Here is a 16,700-nt window from a genome sequence, read left to right as displayed (position 1 = left end):
ATATAGATATATATATATATACGTAGATATATGTATAGATATGTATACAGATATTATATAATATATATATATATATATATATATATATATATATATATAAATAAATATATATTACATGTATGTGTGTGTAAAGACCGGTTTTCAGATCAGATTAATACTTTTAGGCTGTCTTATCAATACTTGACTATATACAAGCGAGTTAAGCCATTGAAATCATAACAGTTTATTCTAGTATATGAAAGGGTTTACTGTCCATTTCTAAGTCTTTAGGTCTGATGCCTTATAGATGGTTAATAATATCTGTTTTTCAATAATGTACTGTAGTCCATATCTATTTTCAGGTTTCTGAATTATTGTAGGGTTAAATGCCTCTTTTGAGATGAATTTGTATCTTGCAGTGTAATTCGTATGCTGTATTTGACAGCACAGTTTTCATATTGTACAGAAATACTTTCATATTTTCTGAACAATTTTGAAATCAACATGTTTGTGCCTTTATCATTTTAAACATCATCGTCAGCTGTGAAACTTAAATGCTTATATGCTAAGTGTAAATGTTTAAGTAAGTCTGTAAGTTTAATGACCTCTCAGCTGGAGTCATATAGTCTTGGGTTATTAAAGACTTGGTTAATTAAGGGCCATTTTAACGTGAAAGGAAATTACGGCAGATGTAGTGAGTGTCTCCTTAGGCACGTCTAATTCTCCCTCTCTCCTTGTTGACACACGTGAGACAAAATACATTTTTTTTCCCAACCTGTGCATTGGTTTTGTTTGTACGTGCGCTTGATACAGTCGGTCTTATAACGGGTATCATACACAATTATAATTGTGAATTCGGGTAATATTTTTCAGTACAGAGTCGTCCGTGTTTGTTGAAAAAATTGTGGCAAGAACAAAAAATCATAATTCATTTCCGCTTTCAGGCTGATCGCTCTCAAGAAATTACTCTATCAACGTTTTCTGCTTTATTTATGAACCTCTTTCATTTTCCCTCCGCGTTTCGTTTTTCCTTTTTCCGGGGGGAAAAAGTTAGAATAGACAGAGAGAAATAACATGGCTTATTTGTAAAGGGAAATTGGGCCATGAGGGATGTGGAGATTTTGAAAAAAGAACAAATACACATGACGGATAAAGATCAAGGGAAGAGTTCATTAAGAGATTTCAGGAAGCATTTGCCTTCTTGCGTAATTTTCCTGGATTTTGTTTTTTTCGTTCTTACCGTTGATTAAAACTGAAGGCAAAGATAAAAGAAAGCCATTATTAGCTGTTGGTGGCAAAATTGGTCTGTAAATGAAAACAATGATGGTAACGGAAAAACAATGGGGTTTAATCCTCAGTGGAGCAGGACACCTTCTGATTAATAGAGGGAAGGTTATGGGAATCTGGATAAATAAATGAATGGAGAGAACTGCGCATATCGGAGGTACTGGGGGATGTGATAATTCCCAAACGACTTATACCGAATCGGTGATTCATTAAGCATAAGTGTTAGATGTGACCGCTGGGAGGGAAGAAGGATGAAAGAAATAAGACGTAGTTAAAGGATTTTATTTCAAAGAAAACGGTACTTAAAATCATTAAACGTCTCCTGTCCAATACTTGAAATGATTGCAATGCTCAAACAGCTCTTGAGAATTAAGACCATTTCCCTTTTTGGCGAATTGTCGCTGCTGTCAGTTGTAATTCTTGAAGCTCTTGGTCGAACGATTCATGCTTACAAACTGGCTATGCGATGGGTGCTAAGTATTACGAAGGTTCCGATGTACTAGCCTTGCACCACCTACGACTCTACAACCCGTGTCTAATTCATATTGAACTGTCACTTTTCACATTTGACATATTACGATTTGTCAAGAATTACTCAGAACTATTAGGATTTTCTACGATTTCCGTACGATATGTTAAGACAGCCGATTATCAGAGTATTTTTTGTATTCGTGTCACGTCAGCTCTCCTGTTGAAAATGTATGACAACCCTGAAAGGCATAAATTAGTGCAGTGTGAATGAAGCAGGAGGCATGAATTGCTTACGAAATCTTATACAACGCAACAGTCAACTTACGAATAACTCAAACAGTGATAGTATGCAATCTTTTTTTTGTCAGTCGGTGGCTAAGCATGCAATCTTTTTATTTCAGTCGGTGGCTAAGTATGCAATCTTTTTGTTTCAGCCAGTGTCTAAGTATGCAATCTTTTTTTTTCATTCGGTGGCTAAGTATGCAATCTTTTTTTCCCAGTCGGTGGCTAAGTATGTAATCTTTTTTTTTTTTCAGTCAGTGGGTAAGTGTGCAATCTTTTTCGGTGGCTAAGTATGCATTTTTTTGTAGTCGGTGGCTAAGTATGCAGTATTTTTTTTTCAGTCGGTAGCTAAGTATGCAATCTTTTTTCCAGTCGGTGACTAAGTATGCAATTTTTTTTTTTTTTTTCAGTCGGTGGCTATGTATGCAATCTTTTTTTTCAGTTAGTGGGTAAGTGTGCAATCTTTTTTTTGGTGGCTAAGTATGCAATTTTTTTTCAGTCGGTGGCTAAGTATGCAATCTTTTTTTTTCTCTGTCGGTGGCTAAGTATGCAATCTTTTTTTTTTTTTCAGTCGGTGGCTAAGTAGGGGAGACCGGGGCTAGTTGGCACAGTTTTTACAATTTTGGTTATTGCGAATATAAAACAAACATTTTCATTCTTCTTTATCATAGATCAGAATAATTGTTGTTTGCTTTCAATATAAGGTAACAATAAGCTTTAGAAAAAAATAACTTTTTCGTGCCAATTTGCTCCGTATACGGAGTAAGTTGGCACACAATATGGGGTAAGTTGGCACATTGATAATTAAAAGAAAATTACTACATTGCATTTAAATCAAATAGCAAAATACCCCCTGAATTTCCAAAACACAAAATATAAGGCATTAGCATTACTTCAGATCATCATCTAGTTTTAATTGTAGCAGGTGTCAAATAAATCTTCATCAGTAGTCTTCATGCTCCCACATGTTACATGCCCTGCACTGGACCCACACCTCTCATGGCTTACCAAACATAGGCTGTCTCCAGCTGAGCTTTCTTCTGAATCAACAAGAGCAGTTCTTAAACTCTGTATCACGCTGATAACTGATCTGAAGCCCATGTGTCTTTTCGGACATCCCTCGATCTGTTACATACGCACCCGTAAAATCAAAATCTTGAAATAGTCTGTATTCAAAGGTGAAATTCCAGCAATCCTAAACCCATTGAAAACATCAGAATAAGTGACAGCTATAGGTAAAGCCGAGGAAACTTCACCAGGAATGTCCAGCAATCCTAAACCCATTGAAAACATCAGAATAAGTGACAGCTATAGGTAAAGCCGAGGAAACTTCACTAGGAATGTCACAGATGGGCATACTTGATCCTGGATTAACAGTCATCCACGAATCACATGCCCTGCTAACACATTTCTTCAGAGGTCTGTAACCACTAACATCCAGGGGCTGCAACTTGTGAGAGCAATTTGGAGGAAATGATAGGACACTAATCTCATTATCCTTCCAAAAATCCAGAAACAAAACGTAAATTATATAAATAAATAGGCTTACTATTGTTATCAAATAATGTGAGGCAAGTCTGCACATGTGCCAACTTGCCCCATCCACGCCAAGAAGCCTTGAATTATTAATTTTGATGGTATAGAATCTTTAAACCATAAGGAAAACTATGTTATAACTGAAAAATAATCTTTCATGAATGTATAAATGCTATAGCAAATAACAGAAAGATAAAAAAATCTACTTACTACCATCAAAATCAAAATTTGTCTCATAAATTCGAGCTCCTACATTCTATCACCATAGAATTTTGCTGATAACTGAGGAACCACGTGGCAGTTACACTGTATCTGTATTAGAGTCATCTATTGGTAAACTTTTAAGTTATTTTGAGTGTGCCAACTTACCCTTGTAGCCAACTAGCCCCGGTCTCCCCTATGCAATCTTTGTTTTTTCAGTCGGTGGCTAAGTATGTAATCTATATTTTTTTCTTAGTCGGTGGCTACTTGAAATAACTTTAAATATTTTTTATGGTTATGATATCTTCTGAATCGCGGCGAGTAACACCAACTCTAACGAATTTCTTAACGATCCTCCAACGATCTCCTTCGTTTTCGAAATCGTAGCGGTGAGATTCGTGCGATTGGGGACAAAATTCGTGAAAGGGGGAGAAGTGTGAAACCTCTTCCTTATTCTCACGAATTCAACCCCAAATTCTCTCGATTTAAAGTGGTTGCCAGTTCTGGGTCAATTTCACGATATGCTTACGAAGTACTTAGTACTACTTAACGAACCATGTTTGGCTCATATTTCTCCTTCAGATTTCACCTAATAAACCTTGCAGTCTAAGAAATAACAGAAAGTGTTACAATTTTCCACGAATTCCGTACAGAATATCAAAACTTGCAACGTTTTTCCGCCATAGGCCATAACATCTACTTGTTTTCAGACCTTTCCATACCAGGTACCCCCGTAGGGGGTAATGCCATCAGTGGACCTTATTCGGTGCACTGTAGGCATACTTAAGGTTCTTTGCAGCGTGCCTTCGGCCCCCTAGTTGCAACCACTTTAGTTCCTTTTATTGTGCCTCCGTTCGTATTCTCTGTCTTCATCTTACTTCCACCCTCTCCTGACACATGATTCATAGTGCAACTGCTTTGAGGTTTTCCCCCTGTTACACCTTTCAGACCTTTCACTGTCAATTTCCATTTCAGCGCTGAATGACCTCATAGGTCCCAGTGCTTGGTCTTTGGCCTAAATTCATTAGATTACCAGAAAGCACAAAATTGTTACAAGAAAGTAAGGCGTACAAATGAATTATCTGAAATTGGTAAAAAAAAAGAAGAAAAAAAGATAGCTTAAAAGTTAGCATCTGTTTCCTCTGAGAATTGTCCGTGCACTCAAACATGCACATTTAAATCATGGAAATACCAATTATTTAATTATATTCAGAAGCATTCCATCTAGGAATAACTATAGATTTGTAGACTAATTATTGAACATTATATATTACAGCGCTTTTCTCGAGCGGCTACGGAATGATAAGTTCATTCATATTTATTCGTATATATATATATATATATATATATATATATATATATATATATATATATGTATATATATATATATATATATATATATATATATAGAGAGAGAGAGAGATGAGAGAGAGAGAGAGAGAGAGAGAGAGAGAGAGAATGTCCCCCAGAATCGATGGGTTAGACCCAGTGCCAGCAAACTCGCCCCATACATGTATGGCGGGAAAACCCAAATGGCTACATTTATATAGATGTCACACATTTTAGATGTAATAGGTATATATATATATATATATATATATATATATATATATATATATATATATATATATATATATATATATATATATATATATATATATATATATATATAGAGAGAGAGAGAGAGAGAGAGAGAGAGAGAGAGAGAGAGAGAGAGAGAGAGCTATTAATCATTAGCACAGTTTGTATTTAGTGAAACCGCTCTGTAACTCGTAAGTGACTTTAAAAATAATTTGCATACATAACCACTGTTGCGTAAATACTGTACAACTAACATCATCGAATACCAAGAAGAAGCAGCCAGTGCCTAAACATTATGTGGAACTGATTACAGAACCAGCGGCTAACCAAAAAACCAACAGAAGCTCGTTTTCTCTCCTCCCCTTCAGCCACTCTCTCTCTCTCTCTCTCTTCTCTCTCTCTCTCTCTCTCTCTCTCTCTCTAGTTCAGGAAATGAGACAAGGCCAGAACCGGCATAGGCAATTCAGCCTTTATGAGGCCAGTGTTTTATGTTATCTCATTTGTTGAGGTCGTCCATCAGCTTCTCAGCTCATTAATCTCATGATTCAATTTGAAGGTTGTTCGGTAACGATTATTTTTTTTACTGCAGTTTTAGTTTACTAGTTTTTTCTAGCATTGTGATGCAATAATTCTCATATTTACACGTGATCACGCGCATAAATAACACGTAGGTATATATATGTTAACATATGCTTATATGTATGTGTATTATATGTATATATGTAAATATACACATATATATATATTTATACTTTACATATTCATATATATACATATACAAAATAAATTCCTATATTTAAGGTATCTCTAGTGCGTTGATTTATATGCCTAAGATGTATAATGGAGAAATCACCTTTCGTAAGTTTTACATTGATTGTAGAGAACATTCTGTAGCTTCCAAATAGAAGGCACCCAATTTGCATGGGGCTGAAGATGGGAGGTTCAAAAAGTCATTGCCACAGAGAGAGAGAGAGAGAGAGAGAGAGAGAGAGAGAGAGAGAGGTGTCTTTATTATGAAATGGAAAAAAAAAAATCTAATTTAATCATTCACACGGCAGTGATGATTACAGCGTACCTCGAATAAAAAAGATTATTTTATGCATAATGCTTTTCTGATTCCCTTTTTATCTCATCGATAAAAAAAGAATTTCTTACGAAAAGGTTTTACAAGCATGTCCATCGTCAATCAAGCGCAAACGACTACACCTCCTTAGCTTCTTCGTACTCTAGTGAAACGCCCTCTCAATCCAGCCATCCATCCATCAATCCTTCCTGTGTCGAGTAACATGCAAGTGTGAAATCACCGGAGGATGGATGAATGATCATTGTGATGCATGGATAATGACGGAGTAATATGCATCTCAGTGACAGGGTAATGAGAGCCCTGGGGATTAAGATGGATGTATAAGGACTACTGGCCAATTTCGCCTGTGTCGTTGTGACGCAGCAGGAACAAGAGGCCTTTTGTCGTTTTTTAAAATGACGTCGTAGTACTTCCCAGTAATGGAAAAGGGACGGTTTCTTATTCCATCACGAAGATTGGCAGTAATTGCCGTCTGTGCTGTGGAGTCTTGCGCTAGTGGAGAGATTTCTGGTTTGTAAGTACTGTCTGTTTTTTTTTATTTCGTATTTTTTTTATGGACATTTGCTTCATCTTTGTTGCTGTAATTACTGGTCGTGTTAATGCTGTTGCTTGTTGGCATAAATATCTGAGCACACTGAGAAACTTCTTGCTTTATGAATGAATTTCTCCTTCGTTGCTACTAGAGAGGAGAGAGAGAGAGAGACGAGAGAGGGAGGAAGGGCGAGAGAGAGAGAGAGAGAGAGAGGAGAGAGAGAACATTACTCTTGGTGTTATTAGTACTGTTCAGGTCGTTGCAGAGAATGACATTTTCATTATTAAAACTCTCATTGTTATGACCATCATTATCACTGGAAAATAAAATAAGTGGTTGTTTTCTAGTTACACACATATATATACTAATTATGTTTATATATAAAGGTATAAGCCACGAGGAAAAAAAATAAACAACGGAGTTTCCGCAAGATCTTTCGACGTTCAAACGTCATTTACTTAGCAGATGAACTGCTAAGTTCATCTGCTAAGTAAAGGATGTTTGAACGTCGAAAGATCTTGCGGAAACTCCGTTGTTTATTTTTTTTCCCTCGTGGCTTATACCTTTATTTATGGATTTATCACGTTCCAAACTTTCGTAATTCATATTCCAAATTTTCGTAATCCAAACTTTCGTAATATATATATATATATATATATATATATATATATATATGATATATATATATATGTGTGTGTGTGTGTGTGTGTGTGTGTGTCTGTGTCTGTGTGTATCTATATATGGATATGTATATATACATACATATACGTGTACATATACAAAACGCCCAAGTGCAATCACTGTCTGACCAAACCAAGGAACCAATGAAAGAAAAGACCAAATGCTCTCTAATATATTTCTAAATAAATAACGCCTTAAACCTAACGAAAGCTCTCGGGTCCTAGTAGTGGGGGGATGGGTAGATGGGCTTGGGCTTCTCGTAGGAGGGAGCTGGAGGTCCGTAGGCAGGCGCTGGAGCAGGGTATGCGGGAGCTGGGTATTTAGGGGCGGGCTTGTAGTACTGGGGTTCCGGGTACTGGGCCTCTCCCTCATACCGGACGGTCGCCTGGTACCCGTTGTAGTGGTCGGCGGTGTAAGAGACGATCTGGGTGCGACCGTCGGGGAGGAGGACTCGGTACTCTCCCGTCACCACATTCCCGTCGGAGTTGGAGTTGTGGCCGTAGTCGAGGCCGTTGTAGGGATCGACGACTGCGTAAGCGAAGTCGAAGGGCATTCCCTTCTGCAGGTGGGGAGAGAGAGAGAGTGTGTGTGGAAGGAAGAGATTAGAGAATTCTGTAACTTCGGGTGTTTGGTAATCAGTGGCAGAAACAAACCAGTCACCTTGGAGAGAGAGAGAGAGAGAATAGTAAACGCTCAAGTTTTTTCTTTTTAATTTTAACGGAAAAACAAAAAGACCTTTAATTTCAAGGGAAGCAGAAAAGCCCCTTTCCCCCAGATGAGATATTAAGGAGAGCATTTTAAGAGAGAGAGAGAGAGAGAGAGAGAGAGAGAGAGAGAGAGAGAGAGAGAATAGTAGACGCTAAAGTTTTCCTCTTTGATTTTAAGGGGAAAACAAACGGACCTTTAATTTTAAGGGAATCAGAAAAGCCTCTTTTCAGGATATTGTACGCGGATCCAAATTAAGTATTAAATCATCAACATTTGAAATTAAGCATTAAATCATCAACATTTGACATTAAGTATTAAATCATCAACATTTGAAATTAAGCATTAAATCATCAACATTTGAAACATTAAGTATTAAATCATCAACATTTGAAACTAGGCATTAAATCAGCCACATTTGAAATTAAGCATTAAATCATCAACATTTGAAATTAAGCATTAAATCATCAACATTTGAAATTAAGCATTAAATCATCAACATTTGAAAAACTTTAGGCGAATTAATCATCAACATTTGCCATTATTTGTTTATTAAATCATCCAACTTTGAAATTAAGCATTAAATTATCACATTTGAAATTTAGGCTTAATCATTTCAACATTTGAAATTAAGTATTAAATCATCAACATTTGAAATTAGCATTAAATCATCAACATTTGCATTAAGTATAAATCTCACATTTGAAATTTAGCATGAAATCATCAACATTTGTTGAAATTAAAGCATTTTAATCACAACATTTGAAATTAAGCATTAAATTATCAACATTTGAAATTAGGCATTAAATCATCAACATTTGAAATTAAGTATTAAATCATCAACATTTGAAATTAAGCATTAAATCATCAACATTTGAAATTAAGTATTAAATCATCAACATTTGAAATTTAGCATTAAATCATCAACATTTGAAATTAAGCATTAAATCATCAACATTTGAAATTAAGTATTAAATCATCAACATTTGAAATTAAGCATTAAATCATCAAAACTTTGAAATTAAAGTATTTAAATCCATTCAAACATTTGAAATTAAGCATTAAATCATCAACATTTGAAATTAAGCATTAAATCATCAGCATAGAAAATTGAAAATTAAATCGTTAACAAGTAAAATTGAGCATCAAGTAATCAGAATTCTAGAGAAGGAGGAATTCTTGACGATTAATACATTTATCATTATTTTAGAAATACTAATGTAGTCGAACACGTTGCAGATTTCGCTAATACGGGAATTTCTCGTAAAAAATTAAATGCAAGTCGGTGATTTTGAGTGATTTTCTTGAGATGGATTCGTTCTTGCGGTGAATTATGGTTAATTCGTAAGCTTATTTTTTTTTATTCCGATATATAACAAGTAAAAAATGCGCCGAAGATTCTCTGCAGCGTATGATTCTGTAGGAAACTCTTAGTCACGACCCATAAAACTCTCAGCCGCAGACCATGAAACTTTCAGCCATAGCCCGGTAGTGGCCTGCGTTGTAGGCACATTTAGCGGTGCCGGACGCACGATCTTGGCTAACTTTAAAAGTAAAATAAAAACTACTGAGACTGGAGGGCTGCAGTTTGTTATGTTTGAATGTTTGATAGTCGGAGGGTGGATGATTAACATACCAATTTGCAGCCCTCTAGCCTCAGCAGTTTTTAAGATCTGAGGACGGACGGCAGAAAAAGTGCGGACGGATAGACAAAGCAATCTCAGCTGTTTTATTTTATAGAAAAGTAAAAAATGCTTGCGGCCACTTTCATAGAAACGAGAGAAAAGAAGTAAGAATCTTGATAACTGTTATTCATCATCCTCTGAAGCGCATTTTCTGTTAAGATGTACGAGCATTTGTCATTTTTATCAAAGTAACTTTGTATATCTGATCAACATACACTGTATTTCTGATAATGATGTTTGTATACCTTAAGATGTACTTTTATTCCTGACTGATATTGATGCCTGTTCATGATCGAGATGTATCCTTATTCCCGTTTTAAGTACTGCTTTTATGGTTATTTATCGGAATAAGGTCAGTGCCCTATGATGGTCAACTTCCGGTTAGGTGTGTAATAATCATCTCTGAGAATTCACGAAGAGATTGTCATTACTGACCTGAAAATAGCTTTGTAAGGGAAATGTAAGATGAATTTTAGTGAATATTTAGTTCAGCGACCTTAGGTGATCTTTGTGAAGATTTAATTAAATGACCTTTGCGAAGATTTAGTTAAAAGACTTTAGGTGACCTTCGTGAAGATTTAGATAAAGAGACCTTAGGTGAGCTTTGTGAAGATTTGGTGAAGTGACCCTTGCGTAGACTTAGTTCAGTGACCCTAGGTGACCTTTGCGAAGATTTAGTTCAGTGACCGTAGGTGACCTTTGTGAGATTTAGTCACAGAATTAATTAAGTTTTGAAGGTGAAATTAGAAGAGATACTCACGTCATAAGAAGGAGCAGGAGCATGGTAAGATGGAGCTGGAGCATGATACGATGGTTCGGGAGCATGGTAGGAAGGCTTCGGAGGGGGGGCGTGATAGGATGGCTCGGGAGGATGGTAGGATGGTTCTGGAGGACCATAGGGGTGTGGAGGGGCAGGGTACCCGTAGCCTGGTCTGTCAGGGGTGGCTGAGGCTACAGCCGCCAAATAACACAGCAAAATCACCTGATAAAAAGAAGTTATCGTAGAGAAATCTACATCTAACTTTACGTAGGACGAATAGAGATAAAAAGGCTTTCGAGCATTTTTACCTCAAGTGACAGAAAAGCTGAATAAATTATCACAATGGCAGTATGATTAGTGTTTACTACTGAGTAATGTATTCTAGGAACGGAGTTATTCTATAATGAACATAATAGGCTTAGCTAAATACCTTACCTTACATACCTTACAGACCTTACATTTCGTTCGGGTTGCCCCAGGTCCCTCAGTGTGAGGCGCCTCTAATGTCTACCAGAGAGTTGCTAGTACATCTTCCGGTATATTTTGCATCTTCCAATCTTGGATGGTCTGGGATGCAGTTTAGATATTTGTCGAGCTTATTCTTAAACACATCTACGCTCACTCCTGATATATTCCTCAGATGAGCTGGCAACACATTGAATAGACGCTGCATTATCGATGCTGGTGCGTAGTGGATTAATGTTCTGTGTGCTTTCCTTATTTTTCCTGGTATAGTTTTGGGCACTATTAATCTACCTCTGCTTGCTCTTTCTGATATTTTTAGTTCCATGATATTTTCTGTTATTCCTTCTATCTGTTTCCATGCCTGAATTATCATGTAGCGTTCTCTTCTCCTTTCTAGACTATATAATTTTAAGGATTGTAGTCTTTCCCAGTAGTCTAGGTCCTTAACTTCTTCTATTCTAGCTGTAAAGGACCTTTGTACACTCTCTATTTGTGCAATATCCTTTTGATAGTGTGGGTACCATATCATATTGCAATATTCAAGTGGACCTACGAACATATGTTTTATAAAGCATAATCATGTGTTTCAGCTTTTTCTTGTTTTGAAGTGCCGTAACAACATTCCCATTTTTGCTTTACATTTTGCCAACAGAATGGCTATTTGATCATTGCATAACATGTTCCTATTCATCATCACACCAAGGTCTTTAACTGCTTCCTTATTTGTGATTGTCTCATTATTAGGTCTCCTATATGCATATAGCTTTCCTTCTCTGTCTCCATAATTTATTGATTCAAATTTATCAGAGTTAAATACCATCCTATTTACCTCTGCCCAATCATATACTTTGTTAAGGTCTCTTTGTAGAGCGTTCCTATCTTCATCACAAGTAATTTCTCTACTTATTCTTGTGTCATCAGCGAAACTACTCACTACCGAATCCTTAACATTACTGTCTATGTCTTCAATCATAATAACAAACAGTTATTATGATATTATCTTGGTTTCATCCGATTTCTCATCGTTTGCAATAACTATCTGTTTTCTGTTGTGTAAAAATTCTTTTAACCATCTTCCTACTTTATCTACGATCTTTGTGTTTTCTAATTTTCTTTGCTAATATATTATGGTCTACTTTGTCAAAAGCTTTTGCAAAGTCTAGATAAACCACATCTGTTTCATTTCCGCTTTTCATATTTTTGAATATGTTCTCACGGTGGACTAACAGTTGGGTTTGTGTACTTTTTCCGGGTACGAAACCGTGTTGTCCTATATTAAACAAATTATTTTTTATTAAATGTTTCATAATATTTTTCTTCATTACCCTTTCATACACTTTCATAATATGTGATGTTAGACTCACAGGCCTATAATTACTTGCCTCTAGTCTTGATCCACTTTTGAAAGTAGGGGTGATATATGCTAATTTGTGCTCATCATAAATCTTGCCTGTATCTACACTTTGTCTTAATAATATTGCAAGTGGCTTTGCGATAGAATGAACTACTTTCTTTAACAAAATAGCAGGGACTCCATCCGGCCCTGCAGCAGCTCCATTTTTAATTTCATTAATTGCCTGCACAATATCAGCTTCATTAATTTCTATGTCAGCTAAATATTCACTATTTTCGTCCCTTACTTCTATATCATTATCTTCATTATCTATTCTAGGGGTGAATTCTCTCTTATATCGTTCTGCCAGTATGTTGCAAATTTCCTTTTTTTCATTCGTTAATCTCCCTTCAATTCTCAGAGGGCCTATTTCTATTCTTTTATTCATCTTCTTCGCATATGAGTATAATAGTTTGGGGTTTTGCTTGATATTTAATAGGGTTTTTTCTTCCAAGTCCCGTTTTTCATTTTCTTTTGATTGTATAATCTTTTGTTCTGCATTTTCTATCTTACTTTTTAGTTCTATAGCTTTCCATGCATTTTTTTTCTTTTGCAAGACCTTTTTTCCACTTTCTGATTTTCTGGAACAAGATCCTTCTGTCTCTTGGTATGCATGAATGATGTTTACTTTTCTTCTTCGGTATATATTTATCCACTATTTCTCCAATATATATAATATCTCCGTATTTACCCTTTTATGTAATTCACCCTACTTAACGAAAATGTTATCCCAATCTTTGTTTAATTCTTCATTAATTTCTGACCATTTATATTTTTACTGTAGAAGTTGTATTTTCCATATCCTTCCCACTTTTTCATTTCTTGCTTATCTCTATTTTCACTTGCTTTGGAATGAAACTGTTAATTCTATGACATTATGATCTGAAATACTCCGCATTATAAACTATTATTTCTTTAACATAATGCATCTCGTTCACAAATACTAGGTCTAAAGTATTTTCCTTTCTTGTTGGCAGGTGATTTATTTGTTGAATGTTGTATTCTAGTAGCATATCTAGTAGCTTTTCAAATTGCCTCTTATCTTCTGCACTACTATTACTCTCTTTTTTATATGTATAAGTACAACCACAGTCTCCTTTTCGTTCTTTCCATTCTACGAAAGGAAAGTTGAAGTCACCAGATAGGAGAATAGTCCAGTCCTTGTGATTTCTACATATATCATCCAATTTTTCAATTATTAAGTCAAACTCTTTAGTATTAGGAGGTCTATATATTACTATGTTCATCAATTTTTCAGATTCAAATTCTACCGCTATTAGTTCACATTCTGAGTTACTATATTTCTCATATATTTTTCCTTGTTTTTTGTCTTTCCCATATATTGCGGTTCCCCCTTGATTCCTATTTTTTCTATCTGATCTATAAGTTTGGAACCCTTTTATTTGATCATCATTCCCAGTCTCTTGGGAATACCAGGTTTCACTTATATTCATTATATCTATAGACTAGACATGTGGCATACATCTGCCGCAAGTTAAAATCTACAGGAGAGAGAGAGAGAGAGAGAGAGAGGAGAGAGAGAGAGAGATAAATTTAATGCAACGAGGAAAAATTAATAGAGAGAGAGAGAGAGAGAGAGAGAGAGAGAGAGAGAGAGAGATAAATTAAACGCAAGGAGGAAAAATGAGTAGAGAGAGAGATTTAATGCAACGACGAAAATTTAGGAGAGAGAGAGAGAGAGAGAGAGAGAGAGAGAGAGAGATAGAGAGAGAGATGGGAAATTTAATGCAATGAGGGAAGACAAAATCACGGATTTATAATTAGCAACGACCTCTGAAATGTAACGTTGAAAATGATGAATATGTGTAAGAGATGGATGGTAACAAGCGAGGAAATTGAAGTAAATTAACTGATTAAATGCGTATAGTTCCCGTTCTGGAAGAGGAAAACAATAACTTGTTTATGGCAACGACGAATCTCTCCATGTGACACAAGTACGTCACTTTGTGCCACTTTTCTACATGGCATCAGGGATCCGAAAAACGAGAAAAAAAAAAAAAATCGTCCGTGTGACACCGCTTGTAGTGTTTCCTCATCAGCATTTTCCTCTTGGTTCGAAGCTCGTAGTGACGGATGTGTCCAAAAAAAAAACACTGAGTAAATCGAGAGGTTGTAGAAATATTAAGATGTCACAGTGTCGCGTCATGAAAAGTAGACAATATTCTTCGAATGGTTTTGGAGTTGCGCGGGCCTCTAAAAACGCGTGCAGATTTTATAATCTGCGGAGAAAGAGTTCAGTGATGCGTGACTTGTCTCGAAGTTCTGTATAAATAATTATCTTGCAACTTGTGTATGTATGTATGTATTATATATATATCTATATATATATATATATATATATATATACATACATGCATACACATACATACATGTTATTTATACAGAACCTCGAGACAAGTAACGTATCACTGCACTTTTTTACCGCCGAATATATATATATAATATATATATATATATATATATATATATATATATATATATATATATATATATATATATATATATATATATATGTGTGTGTGTGGTGTGTGTGTATACATATATATACACATATATGTATGTATCATATATATATATACACACACACACACACACACATATCATATATATATATATATATATATATATATATATATATATTATATATATATATATATATATATATATATATATATATAATGAATCATGTAAGTTGGGAGGGAAATCCCACATCGTTTGTAAACAGATGTAATTAATCATATGCAGTGTGTGCATCGTCACTGTACATGCTGCGTGCAAATATGTTCGGGTATTCATATTCCTTATAAATAGTTACTCTCATATTCAGGCAAAGGTTTTCTTGTGTGCTCATTACTAATTGAGTAGTGCATGCATTGTACTATATGGTGGATTGTTAGTAAACATATGCAATACATATGTTTGTAAACTTCTGTTCATGGATATGCCCACACACACACACACACGCACACACACACACACACATATATATGTAAATATGTATATTCATATGTATATGTATATAGATACACATATAAATCATACACAAGCATATATATATATATATATATTATATATATGTATGTATGTATATACATATATATTATATATAATATATGTGTACACATTTGTATACACAAAAATTGCATTTCTTTTTTATGATACTGTAATCTTTAGTGGTCGGATGACAGCATTTTGTAAGCTAACACATTTACTTAAGATGAAATTATCTCTCTCTCTCTCTCTCTCTCTCTCTCTCTCTCTCTCTCTCTCTCGTCGATGTCGTCGTCACTGTGGCCACCCTGTGCTTACCTTAGAATTCATGGCTCCCCACTTACGATGTGCAGTGGTCCTCTTCTGTTCTGGTCATATATACTTGGTGGCTCATGGCCAGCTCACGAAACCCCGCCCCACTGACCCAAGTCGTTAACGATTAACGATAATTTATCTCTTGGTTTATCTCGCCTATTCTTGGATGGTCACGTGATCAATGGTCCGTTTATGATCCAGGAGGTAAGTCGATTACGCAAGAAGTATGTGATTTGTTTATAATTGCTATGTTGAAGGTACGGTCGTTTAGTTCTGTAGGTATGTCATGAAAATACCCAGATTCATTCATGTCTTTGAAATACCCATATTTCAATCATTGTTAATTCTCTTTTTAATTGAGGTTGATATTTTATTACGAGTAAATTTAGCTGTACTTTCAAACATTTAAAAGAAAAATGCCTTTTAAGATAATACTTTTAGTCGTGAAAAGGAAAAATTCCTTACAAGTTTAGTACTTTCTGATCATTAAAAAGAAAAGCTCCTTTTAAGTTTGGTACTTTCAAAATAATAAAAAGAAACGTTACTTTATGTTTGGTACTTTCAAATCATTAAAAAGAAAAGTTACGTTAAGTTTGGTACTTTCGAATAATTAAAAAGAAACGTTACTTTAAGTTTAGTACTTTCAAATCATTAAAAAGAAACGTTACATTAAGTTTGGTACTTTCAAAACATTAAAAAGAAACGTTACTTCATGTTTGGTACTTTCAAAA

The 16,700-nt window shown here is 35.2% G+C and overlaps 1 protein-coding gene across 1 annotated transcript; it reads right to left on the bottom strand.

Moving 5' to 3' along the window:
* Positions 1–7,791: 7,791 nt before the first annotated feature.
* LOC135223900 (cuticle protein 7-like) lies at positions 7,792–16,057 on the bottom strand. Its single transcript, XM_064262818.1, has 3 exons — positions 15,973–16,057; positions 10,785–11,006; positions 7,792–8,193 (listed from the first exon to the last, which is right to left on the bottom strand). The coding sequence occupies exons 1-3, from the start codon at positions 15,982–15,984 to the stop codon at positions 7,855–7,857; spliced, it is 573 nt and encodes a 190-aa protein (XP_064118888.1). The 5' UTR covers positions 15,985–16,057; the 3' UTR covers positions 7,792–7,854.
* Between the last annotated feature and the right edge of the window lie 643 nt (positions 16,058–16,700).

This window comes from Macrobrachium nipponense, chromosome 10 (assembly GCF_015104395.2).
Source record: "Macrobrachium nipponense isolate FS-2020 chromosome 10, ASM1510439v2, whole genome shotgun sequence".
NCBI classification, from domain to species: Eukaryota; Metazoa; Arthropoda; class Malacostraca; order Decapoda; family Palaemonidae; genus Macrobrachium; species Macrobrachium nipponense.
Note: the sequence above shows the minus strand (reverse complement) of the source record. Positions and strands in the feature narration are given on the sequence as shown.